This window comes from Gastrolobium bilobum, unplaced genomic scaffold, assembly GCF_033153095.1.
Source record: "Gastrolobium bilobum isolate Gb01-03AN ecotype WA unplaced genomic scaffold, APGP_CSIRO_Gbil_v1 utg3726, whole genome shotgun sequence".
Lineage (NCBI taxonomy): Eukaryota > Viridiplantae > Streptophyta > Magnoliopsida > Fabales > Fabaceae > Gastrolobium > Gastrolobium bilobum.
Window position 1 is genome coordinate 148,074 of NW_026895830.1, and position 24,711 is coordinate 172,784.

The 24,711-nt window shown below is 42.2% G+C and overlaps 1 protein-coding gene across 1 annotated transcript; it reads right to left on the reverse strand.

Moving 5' to 3' along the window:
* Positions 1–23,045: 23,045 nt before the first annotated feature.
* On the reverse strand, positions 23,046–23,777 carry LOC133296243 (uncharacterized). The gene has a single exon (XM_061495189.1). The coding sequence runs from the start codon at positions 23,775–23,777 to the stop codon at positions 23,046–23,048; it is 732 nt and encodes a 243-aa protein (XP_061351173.1).
* Positions 23,778–24,711: the final 934 nt, after the last annotated feature.

Genomic DNA, 24,711 nt, shown 5'->3' on the forward strand with positions numbered 1-24,711 from the left:
AACAAAATAACATAATTAATAACACAATAAAGTAATTTGAAGGTTGTTTTGACAATCATAGGAAATGCTCTTAGGATTTCGATTTCCCCTCATTTTTATTTTTTATGTTATGAATTAAACCCTTTAGTAATATCCCTTAATATATTATCAATTGATTCCTCTAAATTAATTAGGATTCAATCCTTTGGCACACAAATTCTTTATAATTTTGAAAGAATATTCCCCATCTTTTCCCTAAGAAGATAAGATTAGGAATCATAAAGATTGCATAAAATCTTATGACTATCCCTAGAATCATAAGGATTACGATGAATTTATCATGCAAGGTTCATGCACCCACATCTCTATTGTCATACAATCACCCTAAACTATTCTACAAGATCAAACTCATAAACGACACTAAGAATAGATAAATTCATGCAATATAAAAAAGAAAATTACAATAAATATTTAATCCATAATCATAAAGGTTCAATTAGGTTCTATCTAATCCTAATTATAAAGAAATTTAGTCTAGCATAACGAATTCAAAAACACAAGAAAACGATAAAGTTTACCAAACTCCATTTGTGTGATGGTGTTGTGAATTTTCAAAGTTCCCAGTGTATTCTTGAATTCCACTTGCCTCATGTGCTCCAAAGCATAAGGACACGCTTCAATGACCAAAACAGATTCAACACTTCAAAATCGTTCCAAAGTCCTTAATTGGTTTTCAAATCCCTTTTGTATGTGTAAGATCCGTGCCCTATGTTAATTCCACAAATTGGGCCTGAGTTGAATTGCAACAGGGCACTAAAGCACTGATTAGCATGCTTAAGTGCTCCAGAAATATATACAAAATCGTGCGAGCGTGCTAAAACGCTCAGGAGCACGCTTTAGCACGCTCTTCGAAGGAGAATTTTTGCATCATGCCTTGTGTTAGCACGCTCCAGCGCACTCTTCCATAAGAGTTAGTTATTTCCTAAGTCTTGAATTTTCTCTTGAAACACACTTTATGGACTTCCTTAATCTTCAATCTTGTACTGCAAGTCCTTTAACTTAATTCTTACTTCAATTTACATCAATTTACCTTCAAAACAAGTAAGAATCAGTTATGTTAGTTCCTAATTCAACCTTTTTAATCAAATAATCCTATGTTTTCATATCTTTGACTATATAATTAATGTGATATTAGCCTTAAAAACATGATAAACTAAATGTTTATAAGATTGTAAACCTCAAGAGCTCTTCAACTACACCCTCAAACATCTTTTTCCACTTTTTACAACATGTGTATCAGAACATCAGTCCTCATTTAAGATTAACAACACATGCAAGGGAGGAAGAAAAAAATTAGAATCAAATTTCATAGTTTCATCCTAAAATTTGATTTAACTTCAAGTCTTTCTAGTATATTATGGTGAAATCGGAGCTATTAGATATTAGGTATTAGGGTAGTTTAGTATTTCAGTGATATTCTAGATCTTTCTCTTTTCTGTTATGTTCTTCTATATATGCTCTTCTATATAAGAGCTCAATCATTGTACAAATTAATCACCACAAATCAATGAAATCAATATATGGTATCAGAGCATTTTTATCCTCCATGAATGAAGATTCCGCTGCAATCACTATTTTTTTTTTCTTTCTTTTTCTTTGTTTCCTTTCTTCTGGATCTGATCCAGATCTATGAACTTTTTTTTTATCATTAGAATTTATTTTTTTTTCTTCCAGATCGAATCGTTATATGTGTTCTCCTTCCTCTCCTTTACTCTTTTTTTGGGAGTTTATGTCTATCACCGGTGCGTCTCGTCCCATAGTCTCGAACCTTCTTCTCCGGTGCTTTACCGCCGCCGATTTTCGCGGTTGTTCTCCGCCTTTGATGGTGGTTGTTCAGTCTCCTTACAATATTTTCCAGATCTGCGAGTCACCTTCTTACTTTGCAATCTGTGTCTAATATTTTCCAGATTTTTTTTCTTTCTTCATCTATTTTTGGTTCGCGAGCAAGTCACTACCTTGCTGTCCTTCGTCTCCGTTTTTTTTTGGACCATCGTGCTTGCTGTTTGAGTTCATGTTCCTGTTCGTCGGAACCAGATCTGGTTCAGGTCTCAGCCGTTCGTCTTCGCAGTCTTCATCTCGTAACCACTCTCCTCCCTTGTCGCCGCTTCAATGCATTCCCTCGCCGGAGACTCTCTTCCTTCTCTCTCCCACAGATCTGTGTCTCTTTATTTTTATTTTCATCCAGATCCGTGTCTCTTTTCTTTTCTCTTTCTATATTGGGTTTCTCTCTTAACTCTGTGATTTTGTGAACATCTGATTTTAGATCTGTTTGCTGCATTTTTTTTTCTTCCTTCAGATCTGTTTCATTTGATTTTAATTTTTTGCACTTTTTGTTTCCCATCATCCCTGTTCTTAGATCTTAGATTTGTTTTATTTTTTCTCTATTTTTTTTTTCTGCCATCGTTCCTCCACTGGCGTCGTGTCACTGTTCAGCGTTCATGGCTGTTCTATTTCTCGTTCTTGTCTTCGTGCGACCTGTCAACCACCGAGCCGCGTCGCTCCTGTCTTCGTCTGGACCTCCATGGATCTTCATCATGTCTGTTCCTATTCTTCAGATCTCCGTCGTGTTGACAGCCTCCTTCTCTCTTTGTTGTTGCAATACTCAGATTTTATTTCTGGGTTATTTGTTGCACACTAACTGTTTGCTGATTTATGTTTGTGGTGTTATTGCAATCTGATTTGTCTTGTATTTGGTTTATTTTTGCCATTATTTTGGCTTTATTTTGGCTTCTTATTCATGGGGAGCATTGATCATGTTGCTGAATTTCATTTCAGAATAGTTGATTTTGCCGATGTCCATCCCGGCAGTTCATATTAGGTTGCTGATGTCCATCCCAGCCCTTCCTTCCTTTGCTGAATTTCCATCCCAGCACATTTTAGCTGATGTCCATTCCAGCACTGTTTCTTTACTGGCTGATGCTCATGTTATTTGGTTATTATGTTTTCTTGTTCAAGATGGAAGTTCTCTTTTGTTCACTCTCCATCTTGAGGGGGAGTATTAGATATTAGGTATTAGGGTAGTTTAGTATTTCAGTGATATTCTAGATCTTTCTCTTTTCTGTTATGCTCTTCTATATATGCTCTTCTATATAAGAGCTCAATCATTGTACAAATTAATCACCACAAATCAATGAAATCAATATTTTCTAGTTTCTCTCTTTTTCCTTCTAATAGGAGCAATACTCAAACTGAGACACTGCAAGTTTCTCCTACATGCAAATAGCTCTTCCTATGTTGAACCTCGCGAGAAATTTCTGAAATTGAGAGAGCGCGCGCACTAGATTTTCAAAGGTTAAAGCGTGAAGTCGGAAGGTAAAGATGGTGGTGACATTTTTTTTTGAAGGATCGCGACATAAACCGAGGGAAAAATGAGAGAAAGGCTTCCAGTTTTTTGAGTATAGTGGGAGAAAGAAAGATGTATTGTGATCTGATACTAAGTTTAACATAAAAAACTAAAAGAATAAGATATAATCTCTATTTCAAAAATCACTCAAATTTATAGGTCCTTTCAATAACCCACTTTTTTTTTTCTTTTCCTTTCTTCTTCCTCCCCCACCCCACACACACACACATTTTACTAAAATTGTGAGTTGTTAGATTTTATCTTATAGGCTTGATTTACTTATACATATTAAATTAAATTGGTAAGTAATTATTATATTTTTTTTAGTCACTACTCTCCTTTGAAATATTAATTCTTGCTTGTAACATACACACACACATACATATATATATATATATATATATATATATATATATATATATATATATATATTAAAAATAGAGCTTTATTATAAATGTTATTAGTGTTTCTCTACAATTCTCAAATAAGAAAATTTTACTAGGCTAGTCTGAATATTTTAGTCCACCTTTAAGTTTCTATATATTTTTTAATAATTAAAATTTGAAGTGTTAATTTATTTTAAATTGTGGTCAAGTTTTGGTACGTTACAATAGAAGTGGTAAAGCGGGCGGACTCTCATCAACATGCAAAAAAAAAAAAATGAACCAATCCGTCTGTTTTATATAAAAAAAAGGAAAAAGACTTCTCATGTTGTATGAGAAGTCTCCTCTCCTACTACTCTCACTTTGATGTCCGTTTCAATCACTTTTCTATTTTTTATTTGGATAGTGATTGGAACACGTTTTTACAACTGGGCCGATCACGTGATCTTCCTCTACACAGCCTGTAACCGTCTTGGGTCAGAGCATCTTGCAGTTGGGCCGCTTTATCCCATGGGTCTTCAATGGAACGCGATGGGGGAGTACTGCAAGACACTCCTACGCTCATGTCAGATTTGGTTCAAGCAGATTTAATTATGTAGAAGAAGATGATGTATCTTAGTGTTGATACATATTTTTATAGTGGAGAGATGAGCAGCTTGGGGAGATGTTACTTAGTGATCAGGGTTGTTTTGGAGGCAAAGTAATAGAGCTGCCATGTTTAATGTTAAGGAGCTTGATGAGATAAGACCATTAATATTGTGCAGCTTGATGGCTGTCATGAGCTTACTATTATAGAAGTGTCTTTGCTGTCATAACTATTGTGCAGCTTTGGCAAGATAGGCTTGCAGCCTTCTTTGACACCTAATTTACATGCCCTTCCACTTATGTCAAATTCGATGGGCACAAAATTTCATTGAACACCGTTATCCCACGTCAAGACGTAGTCCAACACCCAATCTTGCTGTTATTCACCCATCAATGTCATAATAAAGATTACTATGCACCATGCACCATGCACCCTGCACCGTGCACATAGCTAGTGTCATGGGATTTTTATAGAACAAATGAACTCATACCGCTGAATAACGAACATTATGGTCCTTATTGGAATCCGGAAGGGACGGCCAGTGCAAAGTTCATTATCGGATGAGATTTTTTAAAAAAATAAACAGAAAAGAAGACAACGAGCTTCCAAAAAAATGCTTTTTATGTATTATTTATTTTAGAAGTGTTTTCTATAAAGTTAAAATTATTTAGATTTTTTTAAAAATATTTGACTCTTGACTTTTACTTTGTTTAGAAACTAAAATTTTTATCTTATAATTTTTTTTTAACTTTTTTATAATTTCTGCTTTTTTTAAAAGTAAGTATCCAAATAATCTTTTTTTTGAGAATTGCTTTTTTTTCTTTAAAAAACAACTTTTCAAGGAAAAATACCCTCCAAACAGACTTTTAGTCAACTTTAGCACTTGCGCCTCACAATTGAGTGGTGGGTTATGCTTATGCCAATTCTTTGCCACCGCTTGCACTATAGGCGACAAAATAAACACATGAAGTGAACAGAAGCAATGGGAATAGAGAAGACACGTGTTCATGTGATCAATTTACCGTTGGGATCTATAAGCCTACTATGTTCTCTTTGGGGATGGAGTTACTGTATGGATAATACCCTTAGCACAGGTAGAGACCAAGCTAAGTTGTTACACGAAGGTCAGCAAGGGAGAAGAACCATTCTGTTTTACTTAGAGACTTTGTGGCTTGAGGTGGCCATGTCATTTACAATATTAGCTGTGTAATTGATAGCTGTGTAATTAGGAAGGTTACACGTTGTGTAAACGTGTCAAGTGGGTTCCAAGTATTGATAGCTTGTGTTGTATAGATGAGTATAAATATGGATTGTGATGTAACTAATAGACTACCAGAACATTAATACGATTACTTTCAGATTCTTCCTTCTCTTGTTAGGCATTAACCTAACAAATTGGTGCTTTCATTGTTTACTCACCAACAGTTTGTTACAATGCGCGTTCAGGATCTCGCTGAGGAGTTCGGTGCATTCCAGCAACACGTTGATGCTCGCCACGATGACCACCAATCTCAGATGTCTCGTGTTGAGACCAGGTTAGACGATTATCAGAATCAAATGGTTTGTCGATTGATGCACGTACTCGCGAGCCACATCCTCGCCCGAGTCAATTTGATGCAACGTCTTCAGGGCACATTCCGCGTGTTGATCCCCATGACAGTAGGAATTTGTCCAAAGCGATTCGTTTGGAAATTCCGTTGTTCAGTGGTGTTGATCCGAATAGTTGGCTTTTTCGCACAGAATTGTTTTTCATGCTGCAACAGATTCCCGACGAATTCAAGGTGCCACTTGCAGGGTTGCGCATGGAGGGAATGGCTGCTGCATGGTATCAGTGGATGTATAACAGCGGATTGATTCGTTCTTGGAGCGACCTTTCTAGAGGAATACGAGAGCGATTTGGTGTCTCGGCTTATACAAATCTTAAGGGCGTGCTTTCCAAGCTTGTCCAATCCGGTTCCTTACGTGATTACATCCAACAGTTTGAGGTGATGATAAACCAGGTGCCAGGTCTTGATGATGACCTTTACATGAGTTTCTTTGTCTCAGGTCTTCAAACTGAACTTAGAAGCGCTGTTCAGTTATGTTCTCCTTTAACTCTCCATCAAGCTATGCAACTAGCTTTGGCTTTTGATGATCATCATTCAGAGTTAAGAGCATCGTTTAACGTTACTGATAGGAAGTTTTCATCGAAACCATTTCCTACTCAGGAGTCTGCCACAGTGGCCTTGCCTACCACTCAAATTCCTCAGTTATCAAATACAACTCCTACATTAGCTTTACCTGCACCACCAATGGCAGCTGTTAAGAAATTTTCTCATGTGGATTTTCATAAGAAACGTGAGTTGGGGCTCTGTTATTATTGTGATGAGAAATGGAATGCCAAACACAGATGTAAAAATAAATTGCTCTTAATGGTGGGGGATTTGACAAATCAGCGCACAGATGCAGAGGAGGAAGAGGAGATAGTTTGGCAATCGGAGGATATGGTTAAGATACCTCATGAGGGAGCCTTACATGCTTTAAGCACTCAGCAAGGTGATAGATCCTTGATTTTTCTCACTGTTATCAATGGTTCTGAGTTACCTGTATTGATTGATTCCGGAAGCACACATAATTTCATTAGGAAGCAGTTAGCTTGTGAGTTGAAGCTCCCTATGACTCGTGCCAAGAAAATGCGTGTATTCTTAGGTAATGGTGAGTTTTTGGTGGCTGACCGCAAATGTTTGAATGTCCCAATTGTTCTTCAAGGTCATTTATTCACTGTTGATCTGTGGGTGTTGGAGTTGATTGAGCTAAGTGTAGTACTCGGTATGCCTTGGTTGGAAAAACTTGGAAGAGTCACCCATGATTATGTTCGAAGATCAATGGAGTTTTGTTGGCAAGGCCAACAGGTTGTGTTGGAAGGGTTAAAAAAACATGAAGGGCCCATGCTTACTGATGGCAACAACAGTGTAGAGACTACTCATTGCTATACCTTAATTCATCAAGGAGAAGAGTGCATTTTGATGCCTGCTCCAGAATTGTTGGCTATGCAAGCAATGCTACCCGAATGTCTTTGGCAGATTTTGCTGGATTTCCAGGATGTGTTCCAAGTCCCAAATGAGCTACCTCCTTTCAGGGGACTAGATCATGCCATTCACTTGGTGGAAGGTTCTAAACCCATCAATGTTAAACCTTACCGTTATGCCCATCATCAGAAGACAGAAATTCAGAAACAAGTCACAGATTTATTGACTGCAGGCTTTATTCAACATTCTCAAAGTCCATTTTCTTCTCCAGTTCTTTTGGTACGTAAGCAGGACAACTCATGGAGGATGTGCATTGACTATAGGGCATTGAATGCAGTCACCATTAAGGATAGGTTCCCTATTCCGACCATTGACGAACTTCTTGATGAATTAGGAGGGGCTAAGGTGTTTAGTAAACTTGATTTGAGGGCTGGCTATCACCAAATCAGAGTTTTGGCTCAAGACATTCCAAAAACAGCCTTTAGAACTCATGAGGGGCACTATGAGTTCTTAGTCATGCCATTTGGGCTAACCAACGCCCCGACAACCTTCCAGGAAGCCATGAACCAATTGTTCAAGCCATATCTTCGTCGGTTTATCATTGTCTTCTTCGATGATATCTTGGTGTTTAGTAGATCAATGGAAGAACATGTTGAACATTTGCGCGTTGCTCTTAGAAGTCTACAGTTACATAAGTTTTTTGTGAAGCTATCCAAATGCTCTTTTGGTGCATCTTTTATTGAATATTTGGGACATGTGGTCTCTGATCAGGGTGTGCATGCTGATCCAAAGAAGGTCAAGGCCATGGTTGAGTGGCCTACCCCTTGCAATGTGAAGCAACTTCGTGGGTTCCTTGGCCTCACGGGTTACTACCGTAGATTTGTGAAGAATTATGCAATGTTGGCTGCCCCTTTAACTGATCTATTGAAGACAGCCTTTGAGTTTCATTGGAGTGACAGGGCAGCGCAAGCTTTCATATGTCTTAAAGATGCTATGACTCACACCCCAGTCTTGATCTTACCTGATTTCAACTTACCTTTTGTTGTTGAAACAGATGCATCCATTAGTGGGGTGGGAGCTGTGTTGTTACAACAAGAGCGACCATTAGCTTTCTTTAGCAAAAAGATGAGCACGAGAATGTCAAATGCTTCAACTTATGTTAGAGAACTATATGCTATTACTGCTGCGGTTAAAAGATGGAGGCAGTATTTGCTTGGATCTTCATTTGTGATAAGAACAGATCATAGAAGCATTAAGGAATTGATGAGCCAAACCATCCAGACAACCGAACAACAGAGCTATCTTTGTAAATTACTAGGCTATGATTTTAAAATTGAATATAAGGCTGGTAGCAGCAATGTTGTGGCTGATGCTCTATCAAGGGTGTATGAGGAAGGTGGTATCAATACACTGGTTTCTGAACCTGTTTTTAGTGTCCTGGAGGAGGTTAAAAGGCAGAATTCAGAAGATCCATACTTGTTGCAGTGCCATCAGAAAATTACTGCTAATCCAGGAATTGATAAGAATTTGTCAATTAAGGATGGTGTCATTTTTCACAACAACAGGTTCTTGTTGAACCCTGAATCAACATTGATTCCTATGCTACTTGGTGAAGCTCATTCCACACCTATGGGAGGTCATGCTGGTGTCCTACGAACTTTTTTGCGGCTTTCTGCAACGTTCTATTGGAGCTCCATGAGAAAGGATGTGAAGAAGTATGTTAGTCAATGTGTGGTTTGCCAACAAGTGAAGTATGAAGCAGCGAAACCATGCGGCCTTTTACAGCCTTTGCCCATTCCCGAAGGCATTTTTGAAGACCTTTCTATGGACTTTATAGTAGGTTTACCTCCATCCAAGGGGTTTACTACTATTTTGGTGGTAGTTGATAGGCTTTGCAAGTTTGCTCACTTTGGAAAATTGCCTCGCTTATTTACTGCAGCTGTGGTTGCCAAATTATTTTGTGAATTAGTGATTTCTGTTCATGGATTTCCCCGTTCCATAGTTACTGATAGAGATCCTATTTTTGTGAGCCAGTTCTGGTCACACTTATTCAAGCTGAGTGGGACATCCTTGCATACTAGCACAGCTTACCATCCTCAAAGTGATGGACAAACGGAAGTGACGAATCGCTGTCTTGAGCAATATTTACGTTGTTTCTGTCATGAAAAGCCTCATGGGTGGTCAGATTTCATTGGATGGGCTCAATTCCATTACAACTCTAGTGTTCATTCGAGCATTGGAATGAGCCCACATCAGGCGGTATTTGGTAAGTGCCCAGTGTTGATACCTCATTATCCCCGTGGGTTAGTTAAAATAGAGGCTGTTGATTCCTTGCTGGTCCAGAGGAATGAAGTCTTGGCACGCTTGAAGTTGCATTTGTCACAAGCCCGCAATCGAATGAAGGTTCAAAGTGATAAACATCGCAGACCTCGTTCTTTTGAAGTGGGGGATTTAGCTTGGGTCAAGCTACAACCATACAGGCAAGTGTCAGTAGAGAAAAGAGCCAATCATAAGCTTGCTAAGCGATTATTCGGTCCTTATCCGGTTGTTAAGAAATTTGGAGAAGTTGCATACAAATTACAACTACCTGAAGGGTGTCAAATTCACCCAACTTTTCACGTTTCATTGCTGAAACCATTTAAGGGAGATGCAAATGTCCAACCTCAGCCACTTCCAATGTTGGCAGTAGAGAATAGACCACTGCAAAAGCCTTTAGCAGTGCTGTCCTCAAGAACTATATTGGTAAGAGGAGTTCCAAAACGCCAATTCCTTGTTCAATGGACTCATACTGTTCCAGAGGATGCTACATGGGAGTTTGAAGCACATCTCCAAGGTTGTTATCCAGATTTGGACCTTGAGGGCAAGGTCAGTTTTGAAGAAGAGGGGAGTGTTACACGAAGGTCAGCAAGGGAGAAGAAGCATTCTGTTTTACTTAGAGACTTTGTGGCTTGAGGTGGCCATGTCATTTACAATATTAGCTGTGTAATTGATAGCTGTGTAATTAGGAAGGTTACACGTTGTGTAAACGTGTCAAGTGGGTTCCAAGTATTGATAGCTTGTGTTGTATAGATGAGTATAAATATGGATTGTGATGTAACTAATAGACTACCAGAACATTAATATGATTACTTTTAGATTCTTCCTTCTCTTGTTAGGCATTAACCTAACATAAGTGATACTGTTCCAAGCAGTGGCGGACCCAGAAAAAATTCTTTATTCCGCCCCGATTTTTTTGTTGTTGTAAAAACAATTTAGATTAACGCTTTATGTACAAGGTTATGACCTCGTCTCTAGAGATTAACTTATTTGAGAATGTCAGATCTGCAATCAATCATCTCTTTTTAGAAAAATGGAAAAGAAAACAAAGGATGAAGAAAGCATGAGAGTGAGTACGTGACAGGAGAGGAAGAATAAGTTTTCTCTCTAATCAATTTGAGTTGCTACGTTATTTTAATTATCTACATAGGTTGGTACGTTGCTAACTAATATAAGAGTAAATACTCTTTTTGGTTCCTAAAAAAAAATTCGGTCCCCACTTTAGTCCCTTACAAAAAAAAAAATAGTGGCCTGGTCCATATGAAATTCAAAGTGGACATATTTTAGTCCTTTTGAGCGACTAACGTGGGTCTTTTTTGAATTTGTGAGGGATTACGATTTTAACTAAATTGATCCACTTTGAATTTCTTAAGAACCTCAAGACTACTTTTTTTTATAAGGACTAAAGTGGGGACCGTATTTTTTGTTAAGTACTCAAAATGGTATTTACTCCTAATATAAATATTGAACAAAAGATAATTAAGAACCTGCAACACAAAAAAAATAAAAATAAAATCCAAATTTTCATGTCTGCACTTGTGGACATGTGCGTCAACGTCGGTCCGCCAGTGGTTCCAAGTATGAAGCAAGTAATCAACAATGGGGTATGTGTGTGGATGTGTGACTCAATGTAAATGGGCAGAATAACGATACATAAGATAACTTCAGTGGTGTGCCCAAGGGGCTATTTATAAGAGAAGGTGATGTGCACCCGGTGTGGGTTGGTCAGGAGAGGGTCAACCCTCCTTGGGATTCGTTACGGGTGGCAGTGATGGGCGTGACAGACGCTGCTATGATAGCAGCACTGTGCCTTTTGCACCTGGCGGTGTCAGCGTGGGACAAAGGGGGCAGTTTCCCTTTATGGTGTCTATGGCGGTCGCCTTTGAGGGTTAGGGTCCCAAGTGAGACATTTTGGTGTTCCTCCTTGGGAGAGTCGTCGCGTTGGGGGTTGAGGGGTCTTTGACAGCTGTTAGGGCTGACGTGGGTAGGAGGCTGAAGTTGGGCTTGAACCATTGGGCCGCCAATTGTTGGGCCATCCGGAACAGGAGCCCCAGCTTGGTAGAAAGCGTAGGTTGGTGCCAAATGGCTTAGGCGACACCTTGCTGGCGATCTGTGTGAGTGTTTGGCGTCTTGTAAGTTAATGGTGGGGTTTCGCACCGTTCGTATCCTTGGCGGGCTGGTGGGTTCGCCGGGGGCTTTTTGGGAAAAACCAGCCTCTCTGACGGAAGATGTGCCTTTTCAGTTTTTGAGGAGCAGTAATGATAGGTGCCTCCATCATGACAATTAAATGCTGGCATTCAAGCGTTGCGAAAAATGGCGCATTAATGCGACATGAGGGGTGTCTTGTCCCCTGAAATTACCAATAGGCCCTTTGATGGGACGTAAATTCGTTCCCAACTAAGCCCATTTTGATGGCAAAATACCATCTGTTCCCTCATCTGATGAGCAACTTCAGCATGAAAATAACTTGTTTTACACTTTTGTGACAAAAACACAGTGGGGGAACGAATGATGACGTAATCCTTTGGAAAACATATTGAAAGAGGGACGGATTGAGAGCATTTATTGCACCTACTCCACTCATTTAATGCTTCTGATCACTTTGCAGGAAACATGGAAACAACGTCTTCGTAAAGCAGAGGCGGTGCACCACTCAAGCACAAAGAAACGTGAACAACAGGGAATAAAGAGTTCTCATTGGCTGAAAAGAAAGCAAGACATGGGGGACTGCAATAAAACGACAAATCTCAACAAAAGCTTCCCATCCAACAAGTTGCAAGCTTCCAAAACACTGTTGCCACCTCCCCAGCCATATTGTCTAGAAACCAATTCCAAGAAATTTTACAAGACTGCCACTCACTCTTCTGCCTATAAATAGGACGTCCCAAACACGAAGACATCATCGAATTCCTAAGGGATCAAATTCCTTAAGAAGAGATCAACTTAGTATTGTTTATAGTTTAATTTTGTATAGTTGTAATTATAGTTAAGTGACAACACTTCTTCTTATTCTGTATCATCCACTTGAGACTCCTTACGAGCATCAACCATCTTCTCCACTTTATATTTTGTTGTAATCTTTCTTGTTTCAATTTAATATAAGTGTTTCTTCTTTCCTTTCCATTCGTTATCTCTGAACTGAATCTCGGGTCTATGGGATTTCAGCTTAGAATAATTAATTCTTGCTTGTAGCATATAATCAGATAAACAACAATATCAGCTAACTCAGCTCCGGCCTCCTGCCACCCGAGGTCTCAACCCCTGGGTTACTTGAACCTGAAATACGTGCCCCAAACGTGGGGTGAGATCTCTAAACAGAAATCTCAGTAAGACAAGGGGTCCTCAAGGATCTTCCACCCCAAGCTCACTTACATGTGCAATATAAGTTCTAAACACAGATAACAGTATAAGTTCCAAAATCAGTGCAATGCAGCAGATAATCATGTCATGTGTGTTCTAACAATTTTACTGATCAGAGAAGTGCAGGAATACGTCTATTACCAACACAGTACCAGCCCATGTTGTACCCGCCCCCAGTACCACCCCATGGCTTCCTGGCTAGGCGAAACATCACATAAATATCATAAGCATTTTGCATTTAACAGCTCCATATCATTTCAATAAAACAGTACATGAAAACACATCATGCATATAAACCATCCCCCTATGGGATATGGTGGAACAAACAATGGCTAAACCGAGGACACGAAAGCTTACCTTGCAAGCTAACAATCCAATGCCAAGAGTCCAATCAAAGCTCAAAGCCCAACACAGCAGAATCACAATTTGATTTGGGACCAACAATCATATCAATAACCATAGCTCATAAGCATAAACATTAAGACAACGCTCCTCTTTTACGTTTCATGTCTTAAGACTTCTCACAAAGCCACAAGCCCTTAATCCTTTGGTTATGACTTAACTTAGTCATAACAGAAGTTCAACTTACACAAACTAGGGTCCACAAACCCATACTTAGTTCTGTATGAACAGTACCGTTACTGTTCACGCAAACCCAGAATATCCGGATATATGTCGGGGACATATCCGGATGTCAATATCCGGATATCTCTCTGCCAATATCCGGATATCCAGGTCCCCATATCTGGATATCATATCCGGATATCAATATCCAGATATTTCGCGACAGAATGCAGTTTCTGCATTTCGCGAGATATCACTCCAAAAGTTCATCTTTTAACCCACTAAATCGTTAAAGCATGCATTTTTACTCTGTTCAAGGTTCATATACAGATTACATACTTGTTTAACTCATTAACATGGCAAGACTCAAGCTTTAACCCATTAAAACTCATGATCAAGTTAGGGAACATACCCAAAGCTTCAAAACAGAAGCAACAAAGGCTCTTGGAGCTCACTTGAAGCTCCCAAAGTCAGGCTAAGCACAACCCACGAAAATGGTGATCAAGAGAGGTTATTTCACACCAAAGGTCACTCCTTGAAGCATAAAATGCTAAGATAAAAGCTCCCTCTTCACCAAACTCCGAAAACAGCCCTTCCACTCCACCAAACCAGAGTCCACAACTCAGCAACAAGCTCACAACCTACCCCCAATGATAACTCTCACACACTCACCAAGTGTTTAGGAGAAGAGAAATGGAAGAAAATGGCCTTTGGCTCAAGAAAAGGTGAGAAGAGAACCAATGGAACAGTAGCAACTGATCAGCCACCCCAACAAGTCACTTAGGAATTCAAGGTGCCTAGGGTTTTCGGCCTAAAATAAGTATTCATAGTCACTTAAGCCTTAATCGCACAGTATTAGCGCTAATTACTATGCTTAGCATTTTAATCCCAAACTTTGGAATCTGAACCTACTCAATTTTCTAAGATTTTTCATATTTTTATTTTATTTTTCGCAGCACCTTTTCGGTACGCGCTTTTCCAAAGCCAGTATCAGTTCTGGCACCAGTTCTCATTATTTTAACTTGATACTTGAAATCATAGTCCTACATATTATTCTAGGAATATTCATGCACTTATTATAATTTTTCGGGATACTTCATCGGTACGCATTTATACGGACTAGCAGAACCGATATCTGCACTTTTCGTCAGAAAATCGACTTTCAACATTATTACTGACTTACTATATTTATTTAAGCCTCAATAATAATTATTAGGGTCAATTATGGAATTATTTCCTAATTTCACATAATTAATTAATTAACTTCCTTAATTAACGGTGCAGGTTCTTACACATCACATCCAGGAATGGACAGAGAAAAAACCAAGCCCTGAGTGATAGTGAGACAGAAGATCAGCAACCTTCACTTACCTTGGAACAAATTCTTTCTACTTTTTACCTATGAAAAGTAGTTCATTTTTTGAAAAACTTATGATTGCTCACTGGCTCAAGTTTCTTTCTGTTGAGCTATTCTTTGAAATTGAGCAGCCTAAACCACTATTTTTGAGTTGTTTGAGGACAACCAACAGTTTAGTTTTGGGGTATTTGATGGGACGTAAATTCGTGCCCGTCTAAGCCCACTTTGATGGCAAAATACCATCCGTTCCCTCATCTGATGAGCAACTTCAACATGAAAATCACTTGTTTTACACTTTTGTGACAAAAACAAAGTGGGGGAACGGATGATGACGTAATCCTTTGGAAAACATATTAAAAGAGGAACGGATTGAGAGTATTTTTTGCACCTGCTCCACTCATTTAATGCTTCTGATCACTTTACAGGAAACGTGGAAACAACGTGTTCGTAAAGCAGAGGAGGTGCACCACTCAAGCACAAAGAAACGTGAACAGGAGGGAATAAAGAGATCTCATTGGCTGAAAAGAAAGTAAGACATGGGGACTGCAATAAAACAACAAATCTCAACAAAAGTTGTCCCATCCAACAAGTTGCGAGCTTCCAAAACACTGTTGCCACCGTCCCAACCATACTGTCCAGAAACCAATTCCAAGGAATTTTACAAGACTGCCACTCATTCTTCTTCCTATAAATAGGACGTCCCAAACACGAAGACATCATCAAATTCCTTAAGAAGAGATCAACTTAGTATTGTTTATAGTTTAATTTTGTATAGTTGTAATTATAGTTAAGTGACAACACTTCTTCTTATTCTGTATCATTCATTTGAGACTTCTCACGAGCAACAACCATCTTCTCCACTTTATATTTTGTTGTAATCTTTCTTGTTTCAATTTAATATAAGTGTTTCTTCTTTCCTTTCCATTCGTTATCTCTGAACTGAATCTCGGGTCTATGAGATTTCAGCTTAGAATAATTACGTTTAAGTTAACAGCCATGGGCTGAACCATCTGTGGAACGAATGAGCTGCAAAGCCCTTAAATAATTATTTTTCAAAACTCTTGAATGAAGCTTTTTGTATTTCTCTGACTAAGTAAGCTATATTCATTGTGTATCAATGGAAATTGAACACATACTGAGAAAGGAACTTCCTTAGGGAAGGGATTTCAGACAGCTTAGTCAGTGGGGGTAGGTAGTGTTTTGGAAACGACACTATTGGTTACCTTAGGAATAAGGGGCGACTTCGTCCATTTTAAGGTTCTGTACCAAGCACTTGTTGGAGTCAAGGGAGCCATAGGAATATGGAAACTTGTGAGCCATCTATCCATGAGCTGAGGAATCAGAGTTGGCAGTTAAGAAACTGGGACAAAGCCAAAATGTACTAAGTCTTGAGCAGAGAAAATAACTATTTAAGAATGGAGCAGTAAATCCGTTCCTTGTGTTAAAACTATTTTTAAAACCATCCACCTTGTTGTCTCTTGATTATAGCTATTACTGTTTTATTTTTACTTTGTTTAATCTTGTATCTATCAATCTCCAATGCTTATTATTACACCTTCTCTTAAATCATAAGGATCACATATATAATGCAACGAGTAATTGTTTGCCATCAGGCTGAACTTACTGTTCTTGAGGAACGTTGTCAAGACAGTGGGAAACGTTTGACCAGACAGTTCAATCACTTACTCTTCTTTTCATTTCCATTCTTTATAAAATAGTTTAAGACATTATTTAGAGTTCTATCCTCGTGGGAACGATAATCTGGGCATTAATACACCCATTATTACTTGATGCGTGCACTTGCGCACTTAGGTTGGAAGTAAGGGAACAAATCTGTTCTCCCTTGCAAATTTAGAATAGAGGAACGTCCTCCATTGGAATATACATTCTTTCCACCATCAGCAAACCACCCAATACCCCTCATCACAACCGCCTATTTCCTGACGGTTGTTTCATCGTACGGTTGAAAAGAAAGGCACTAAACGCGTATGCCATCTTCATCCTATTTAAAGGAATGAAGGACCTCTTTTAGGACCTTCATCAAGAAGCTCAGACTCCTTCTTTGTTCCTGCTTTACTTAATTTCTTTCCGCGTGCGTGTGCTCGTGCCAGTCTTCCTTTCTTCTCTTTCTGCATTATCTCAGGTACAGTGTTTCTGGCTATCCCCTTTGATATTTCTTTAATTTTCCTTAGCTTTTCTTCCCTTCTCGTTCTTCTGGTGATGGTCAAGTTTACGGAACCCATACCTGGTTTTTTCTTGCCTGAGTTGGAGGTGGATGTTAAGGAGGAAGAGTTTGATGAAGCTTTTGACACGCTAGATGACCGTGCAGTAGGGCCGGATATGCAGGAATACCTTGCTAGTCGCCGTGGGGAAGGCAGTAGCGTTCCCCCACATCACTCTTTGATTCCAGGGGTAGAGTCGTTACCCCATGGTAGGGTACCTGAACTTTTGGGTTTCAGTGAAGAAGAGCTCCAGATTCTCTTACCGGAGAGGGCTTTGGGACCTGTGGTTCCATATTCTGGTGAGGCATCTGGTTCCCGTCTTCATGGTGGGCGCCAGGTGGCAACTGGAGATAATGCTTCTAGATCTGGTAGGCACCAGTCTGCAAGATCTAGAAGGCGACGATCTGGGGGATCTGGTGAAAGGGTTGGGCGTCGCCCTTCACGGAGGAGTCATTCTAGATCTTCTGGTTTTTCTTGCGATCTGGGGATTGGTCCGCGCCGTCACGTTTCACGGCGCTCAACTTTGGGTGTAGGGTGACTTATTCGGCATGTATCCTCTATTAATCGCCAACCCCAAAACCGTCCATTAGAGTATCATTACAAGCCTCACCAATCGTCGGTCGCCTTGTGTACATCCCGTGGCCACATTCCCAACATTTCCCAGTCCTTCCTTCGCCGTAAATACGATGAACCCACTGACAATCGATTGGGTAGATACCACCCAGAGGATGGTCGCCTCGTGCGGCATGGCGTGTGTGATGCCATTTTTGAAGACCTTGGGCTTTATAAGATACCGACTGCATGGTGGCCTTCGTCTTTAAGTTATTCATATTTTTAGATGTCGAGCGACTCTGAAACCTCTGACTCTTATGGTAAGTTTCTTGTGTTTGAGTTGTTTTTTTGATTGGGTTATTGGTAAATGGGATGTCAGTAGCTCGGGGAGTAGTGGTTGGGCGATGTGGGGGTTCAGAGTTTGACTCTTTGCTGATCTCTAGGCGCTGCTTCGGGTTTATGGCGATTGATTGTGTGTTTGTCGCTCCCAGGTTTGACTTGTGGGTAAGTTCTTAACCATCATGGCGGTTGCAAAACCTGATGAACGCTTCCTGGCGAGGAACTGGGCGGACGACCTTGTGGTGACTTCCCGGTCTTGTTACACCCAAGTCCACACTTTGCGGGAACTTACATGTCTGAAGGCAATTTTGACTTTACTGAGAATGTCGCAGACGAGAACAGATGGCAAAGCATCGTGGCTAAAGAGACTGACAGGGTTTGTGACAAGCCACTCCGCGAAGCTGTCGCCCAATGGCGGTTTATGGTGTATAAAACTCACTTCACTTATCAGAAAGTGAGATTTCCTTTTTATGAGTTTGAGATAGGAGTGTTGGCACATCTGCGGGTTGCTCCTTCACAACTACACCCTAACACTTGGGCGTTCGTTCGGGTATTCGTGAAGATATGTTGGTACTTCAAATTGGTGTGCTTCGTACAACTATTCTTCTATTGCTTCCAGATGTCGCCTTCACCGAAAAGGTTTGGCTGGGTCTCGTTGAATGGGGGCTTGTATTGGGGGCGACATTCGCCCAGTATGCTAATTCGTATAAAAATTGGAGGGGGACCTTTTTCTGGGTTCAGCCTAATCTTGAGGAGGGGGAATTACCTTTTTTTGTTGACCGTGATAGTGGGGAAAGTCGAATTGAGTTGTATTGGACTAGAGGCCATTATGAGGTTCCCGCCAGTCAGTATTCCTCTGGGTATGAGGCCTTGTCTCCAGAAGAAATATCGATAGTAAACTGGTTTGTAGAAGTTATGGGGTGCTTTGATCAGTGGCCTACGAAGAAAATACTGTGTTATGGAGGTGTGGTAGTGACCAGTACCATTTATGACTAGGCTGTTCCATTAACTGTCTTTACTAACTCTTTGTGTTTTCCCATTTGCAGTTGAGAGCTTGACAATGGAGGTGTTAAGAATCGCGCCTGAGGCGGCTTCCAAGAAGAAGGCCGCCAGTGGCGGGGTTCCTCCGGTTGCGCCTAGAAAGCCTGCGAAGAGCAAGAAAGATGACAAGTGCAAAGGAAAATAAGTTCCTTCCCTCAAGAAGAAGATTCGGTCTGCGACAGATATTCCTGTTGGCGAGATGGAGAAAAGGGAGGCTGGCCCTATAATCAAAGACACGCTAAAGACGGCTGGAGACTCGTCGGCCAGCGAGTCCACTTTTGGGTATGTGTCTCCTGGATTTGAAAGTTCAGGGTTAAAGAGGGGGGGACCCCACTTTGGTACCGCCCGGAGGTGCAAAGGCACCGCGCCTGGAATTGTCGGAGTCAAGGCGGCTGACCGGTAGCGACTGCCGCGAGTCGGTTGGCCTTTTGGAAGACTCTGGTGATGGTGGGGCAATCATGACCAGTACTCCGTTGGTGATGCAGGAGACACCTTCCCCTGCTGGGATTCCGATTAGCAGAGTCCTCAAGCTGACAGAGAGGGACCTTGACCTCACCTTCCCAAACCTCAGAAAACCTAAAATGGTGGTGCCGGACTGGGTTAACCGCTAGGAAATCCTTGGTTGTACAAAGGTGGTAGTTGGCCGAATCTTGGGCATGCAGGAGATCGCCCTTGCCGTTGATAGTCGCTGCGCTGCTCAGGAAGATTGCCTTGACAAGCTGGGGCAACAAGTGAATGATCTTACTGCCGACATTGGGCGCCTTGGAAAGGTGATCTGCGACCAAAAGGTTGCCAATAATTCTCTGACTGCACAACTGAAGAAGGCCAACGAAGAAGTTGAGCGCCTAACTTCTGAAAAAGATGACTTGTCAAAATCGGTAGACAAGTCTTCAGAGGAGAAATGGAGTCTTCAATCAGCCAAAGATTTGTTATCCGCCGAGCTGGTCTCTGTGTTTGCGAACCTGCATGCCTCCCAAGAGACTGCAAAGGTGCCAATGGGCGGGTGGAAAAGCTGGAAGGTGCCTTGGCGAGCATATTGTATGATTCGTTCAACAATGCGATCCAACAGGTATGGGTTCGCTATCCTGACCTTGATATGTCTGTTTTCAGCCCTGACTATGAGGTGGAAGGGGGCGCATAATTGAGCGGGTAGCTTTTGGCGAGGTGACTGTGATTGAGGAGGGTCCCGAATCTGAAGAAGAGGGAGATGAAGGCGTGCAAAAGGATCCTCCAGTTTGCGACGCAACCGATGATGGCCCTCCTGTTTGGGGCGAAGCTCATGGCGAGTTGGCAACATGACTTTATCTTCCCGTTGGCGACACAACCGATGATGGCCATCTTGTTGGGGACGAGACTGGGGGCGACTCGACCACAGGGCTTGCTGGTGTGTCACTATCTGCTTTGAGTGAGGGGAGTGCTCTTGCAGGCACGGCTGCACTGACCACTGTGGCTGAAAACAAGGAGCTCCCAGTGGATGACCGCCAAGTTTGACCTTGGCCATTTTATGTCATCTTTTTTGAATTTGCCATGGTTGTATGCCCACCAATAACTTCACCTTTCATGCTATGGTTGGTATGTAAACCATAGACTTGTATTTCTATCACTGTTAATGAAACTTGCAACGCCTTTATTTATTCTTCATTGCCGGGCCTTTGCTTAATCTCTTTTATAACCTAGCATTCTGCTTCTCGATATGACTGTTAAACTTACTAACTGACAACAGGGGTGAGAACCACCCCAATCCAACGCTTGGCGGGGGTGAGAACCATCCCGTAACTTAATGTTGGCTGGGGGTGAGAACTATCTCAGTCCAACGCTTGGCGGGGGTGAGGACCATCCCGTAACTTGGTGTTGGCTGGGACCATCCTGTAACTTGGTGTGGGCTGGGGGTGAGAACCATCCCAGTCCAACACTTGGCGGGGGTGAGAACCATCCCGTAACTTTGGTGTCGGCTGGGGTGAGAACCATCCCAGTCCAACGCTTGGCGGGGGTGAGAACCATCCCGTAACTTTGGTGTCGGCTGGGGGTTAGAACCATCCCAGTCCAACGCTTGGCGGGGGTGAGAACCATCCCGTAACTTAATGTTGGCCCAGTCCAACGCTTGGCGGGGCTGAGATTCGTCCCGTAACTTAATGTTGGCTGGGGGTGAGAACCATCCCAGTCCAACACTTGGCGGGGGTGAGAACCATCCCAATCCAATGCTTGACGAGGGTGAGAACCATCCTGTAACTTTGGTGTTGGCTGGGGGTGAGAACCATCCCAGTCCAACGCTTGGCGGGGGTGAGAACCGTCCCGTAACTTTATTCTATGGAATTCATTATAGGTTGGAGCTAGTCCCAAAGCAATTTTATTGAGAAAGAAACGACCTGCCTCGTTAAAAACCTTCCCATGCAAAACCCAATGGGACAAAAGTCTGGGAAGGAAAAGAGTGCAGCATATAGGTTACATCTGTGGCTTAGGTATAGTATCGTCTAAGCTTGTCAGCGTTCCACGCCCTGGGGATGGCTTTTCCCTCGAGTGTCTCCAGAGCATAAGCTCCTCCTCATAGCTTGTTGGCGATTCGATAAGGTCCTTCCCAATTTGGGGCGAGCTTACCTTCACGGGAGTTCTTATTTCCGATATCTGCTCGCCTAAGGACTAAGTCCTTTACTTCAAATTTCCTCATGATTACTTTTTGGTTGTACCGAGCAGCTACCCTTTCCTTTGATTGGCGCTCAGATTGTGCTGCTCGCTCTCGGAACTCGTCCAGGAGTTCTAATGCTTCATTGCGATTTTGACTATTGGTCACTTCGGTCACATGGTCTTTTCTCCAAGAGGGCTCTCCGATCTCGACAGGAATCATTGCCTCCATGCCGTAGGTCAATCTGAAAGGGGTTTCACCTGTGCTAGATTGGGCGATTGTCCGATAGCCCCACAGGACGTTCTCAAGGTTTTCGACCCACGCCCCCTTGTGAGACTCCAGCTTATTCTTGATTCCTTTTGCTAGCATTTTGTTGGCTGATTCCACTAGTCTGTTGGATTGTGGGCGCTCTACTGCGGCGAAGTGGTGTCGAACGCGTAAGTCCTTCACTAGCTCCCTGAATTTGGTGTCTGTAAATTGAGTGCCGTTGTCCGTTATAACTTCTCTTGGGATGCCAAAGCGATAGACAATACTTCTCCAAAAGAACCTCCTTGCTTTCTGGGATGTAATGGTGGCTAAAGGTTCAGCCTCTACCCATTTGGTAAAGTAGTCTATGGCGACAATCAACCATTGGACCCGGCCAGCCGCCATGGGAAAGGGACCCAGAATGTCGATTCCCCATTTGTAGAAGGGCTATGGTGAGGTGATTGATGTCAGCTCTTCAGGCGGGGCTTTGTGCACGTCAGCGAACCTCTGGCATTTTTCACATTTTCTGACGTGTTCATGGGCGTCGCGCTCTATGGTTGGCCAATAAAATCCAGCTCTCAGTGCTTTCTTTGCTATCGGGTGCCCGCCCATGTGGTGACCATTGATTCCCTCGTGGATTTTTTCTAAAACATATTGAACATCGTTAGGGTTCAGGAACTTCAGAAGTGGAGTGGAGGGTCCTCTCTTATACAGTTGTCCTTATATAAGGAAAAATTAGGCACTTCTTCGTACTACCTTCTTAGCCTCCTCTTGGTCGGGAGGTAGGGCGCCCTCAGACAAGTAGTTGACAATGGGCGTGATCCAGGTCTCTTTGGTGACTTCGGCGGCCGTGTCTAAAATGTTCATGACTATGCATGGGTTAGGCAGATTATGCTAGGTCACAGAGCGATTGTTACCTGGGCTTTTGGTGCTTGCTAACTTGGCGAGGATATATGCCCTGGTGTTTTCAATGCGCTTGATGTGCTCCACCTCAACGCTTTCGAAGGTTTGTAACAACTCTTTGACTTTCTCAAGGTACTTGCACATCAGTGGTCCCTTGGCTTGATACTCACCCGTGAGCCCCACCCTTGATAAGTTCATCAATCTCATCTTTGAGGTGTTTGCATTCCTCTGTACTATGGCCTTTACTACGGTGAAATTTGCAGTGTACGGTGGCTTCTCTGGCTAGCTGTTGGTGCCGTGAGTTATTCTGGCGTTCTTCTTTGTACTTCGTTTGTAGGACGTTGTGTGATTGGCGCCCTGACATGTCACACCCTAATGGGCGACTGACGTATTTGGAGGGTTTGTGACCCTTCCTGCTTTCTTCAACGTGATCTTTACTTTTACTGACCTTATTCTCTTGGTTGTGGGCGTCATCAACCCGGCTCCCTATGTACTCTTCTATCCGCATAAATTCTTGAGCTTTTTTCTTGACCTCTTCTAGGTCGATAATTTCATGGCGAGCAAGCTTGTAGGCGAACGCTCCTTGTCTCAAGCCCGACAGAAGTATATGCACTTGCACTTTAGGGTCCATGCCTTGGACCTGCAGAGCCTCTTTGTCAAAGCGATCCAAAAAGGATCTAAGGGACTCCCCAGACTGTTGGCGAATCTTTTCCAAGGAGTGGACGGATTTAGGCACAGAGCGACTAGTTGTGACATGGGTTTGAAACTTGCCTGCCAGATCATCCCAAGACGCAATACTTTCGGTCGGCAAGGTGGTGTACCAAGTCAACGCTCTCCCGCCCAGGAGCGTAGGGAAAGTCCTGCACATGAGGAGATCTGTTTCGCCGTGAAGAGTCATCGCTGTTTCAAACTTTTGGGTCCATTCAAAAGGATCTGTGTCACCGACATACGTGGTGATATTTGAAGGGCCTTTGAAGCCGAGAGGTATGGGGGTTAGGCGTAAGATGTCGGTTAAGGGTTTGTTGCATCCTGAAGTATTAGCAGGCGTTACCCGTAAGTTCGGGTTGTGCGCGTGCTGGTCTGGTGCTGGGCGAGGTGCATTCGGGGCTTCAACCGAGTAAGAGAGAGCTGGGGCTTAATGGGCGATATATTGTGGCAGGCCAGGATTCATACATGATCCTTGAGGTTGTGGAATGGCCGCATTGGGAGGTGGTATTGCGTATCCATGGAATGGAAAGCCAGCAGGAAAAGGCGTGGGATAAGGGGCGGCCGCGTTGTGTGTGTAAGGTTCAGGGGGGTATGGGGCGATCATAGGGATTCGATGATTGTTATAAAGAGGAATTGGCTGACTTCGGGCTAGTTGTAGATGATAAGTTGGTGGGATAGTTTGTGGGCCTGTGGCGGGAAGTGGCATTCCGAAACGGACCCCTGGTGGTGGTGGTTGAGTTGGGAGTACATTCTCGCCTTGAACTTCGCGTATGGCTACGCGACGATTCAACTGTGCTATTCTAGCATCAGCTGCGGGTAACTGTGGGTCAACATATTACAGTACCGGGGGGGAGCGCCTCGCCTGCTGCTTGTTCAACGGGGCTGAATGCATGGACGGTGGGGAGTTGGAAGGGACGGTTTGTACGTGATCCTTAGTGGTAACGGCTCTGGTATGCTCTGCTCTTCTGGTCGTAACAACCATGTTTAGCTGCTAGAAAATGATGTGCCTCTCGTAGATTTTTGGTAAGAGAATGGGAATAGAAGTTTATAGTTTCTCACAGACGGCGCCAATGTACCGTTAGGATCTATAAGCCCATTATGTTCCTTTTGGGGATGAAGTCACT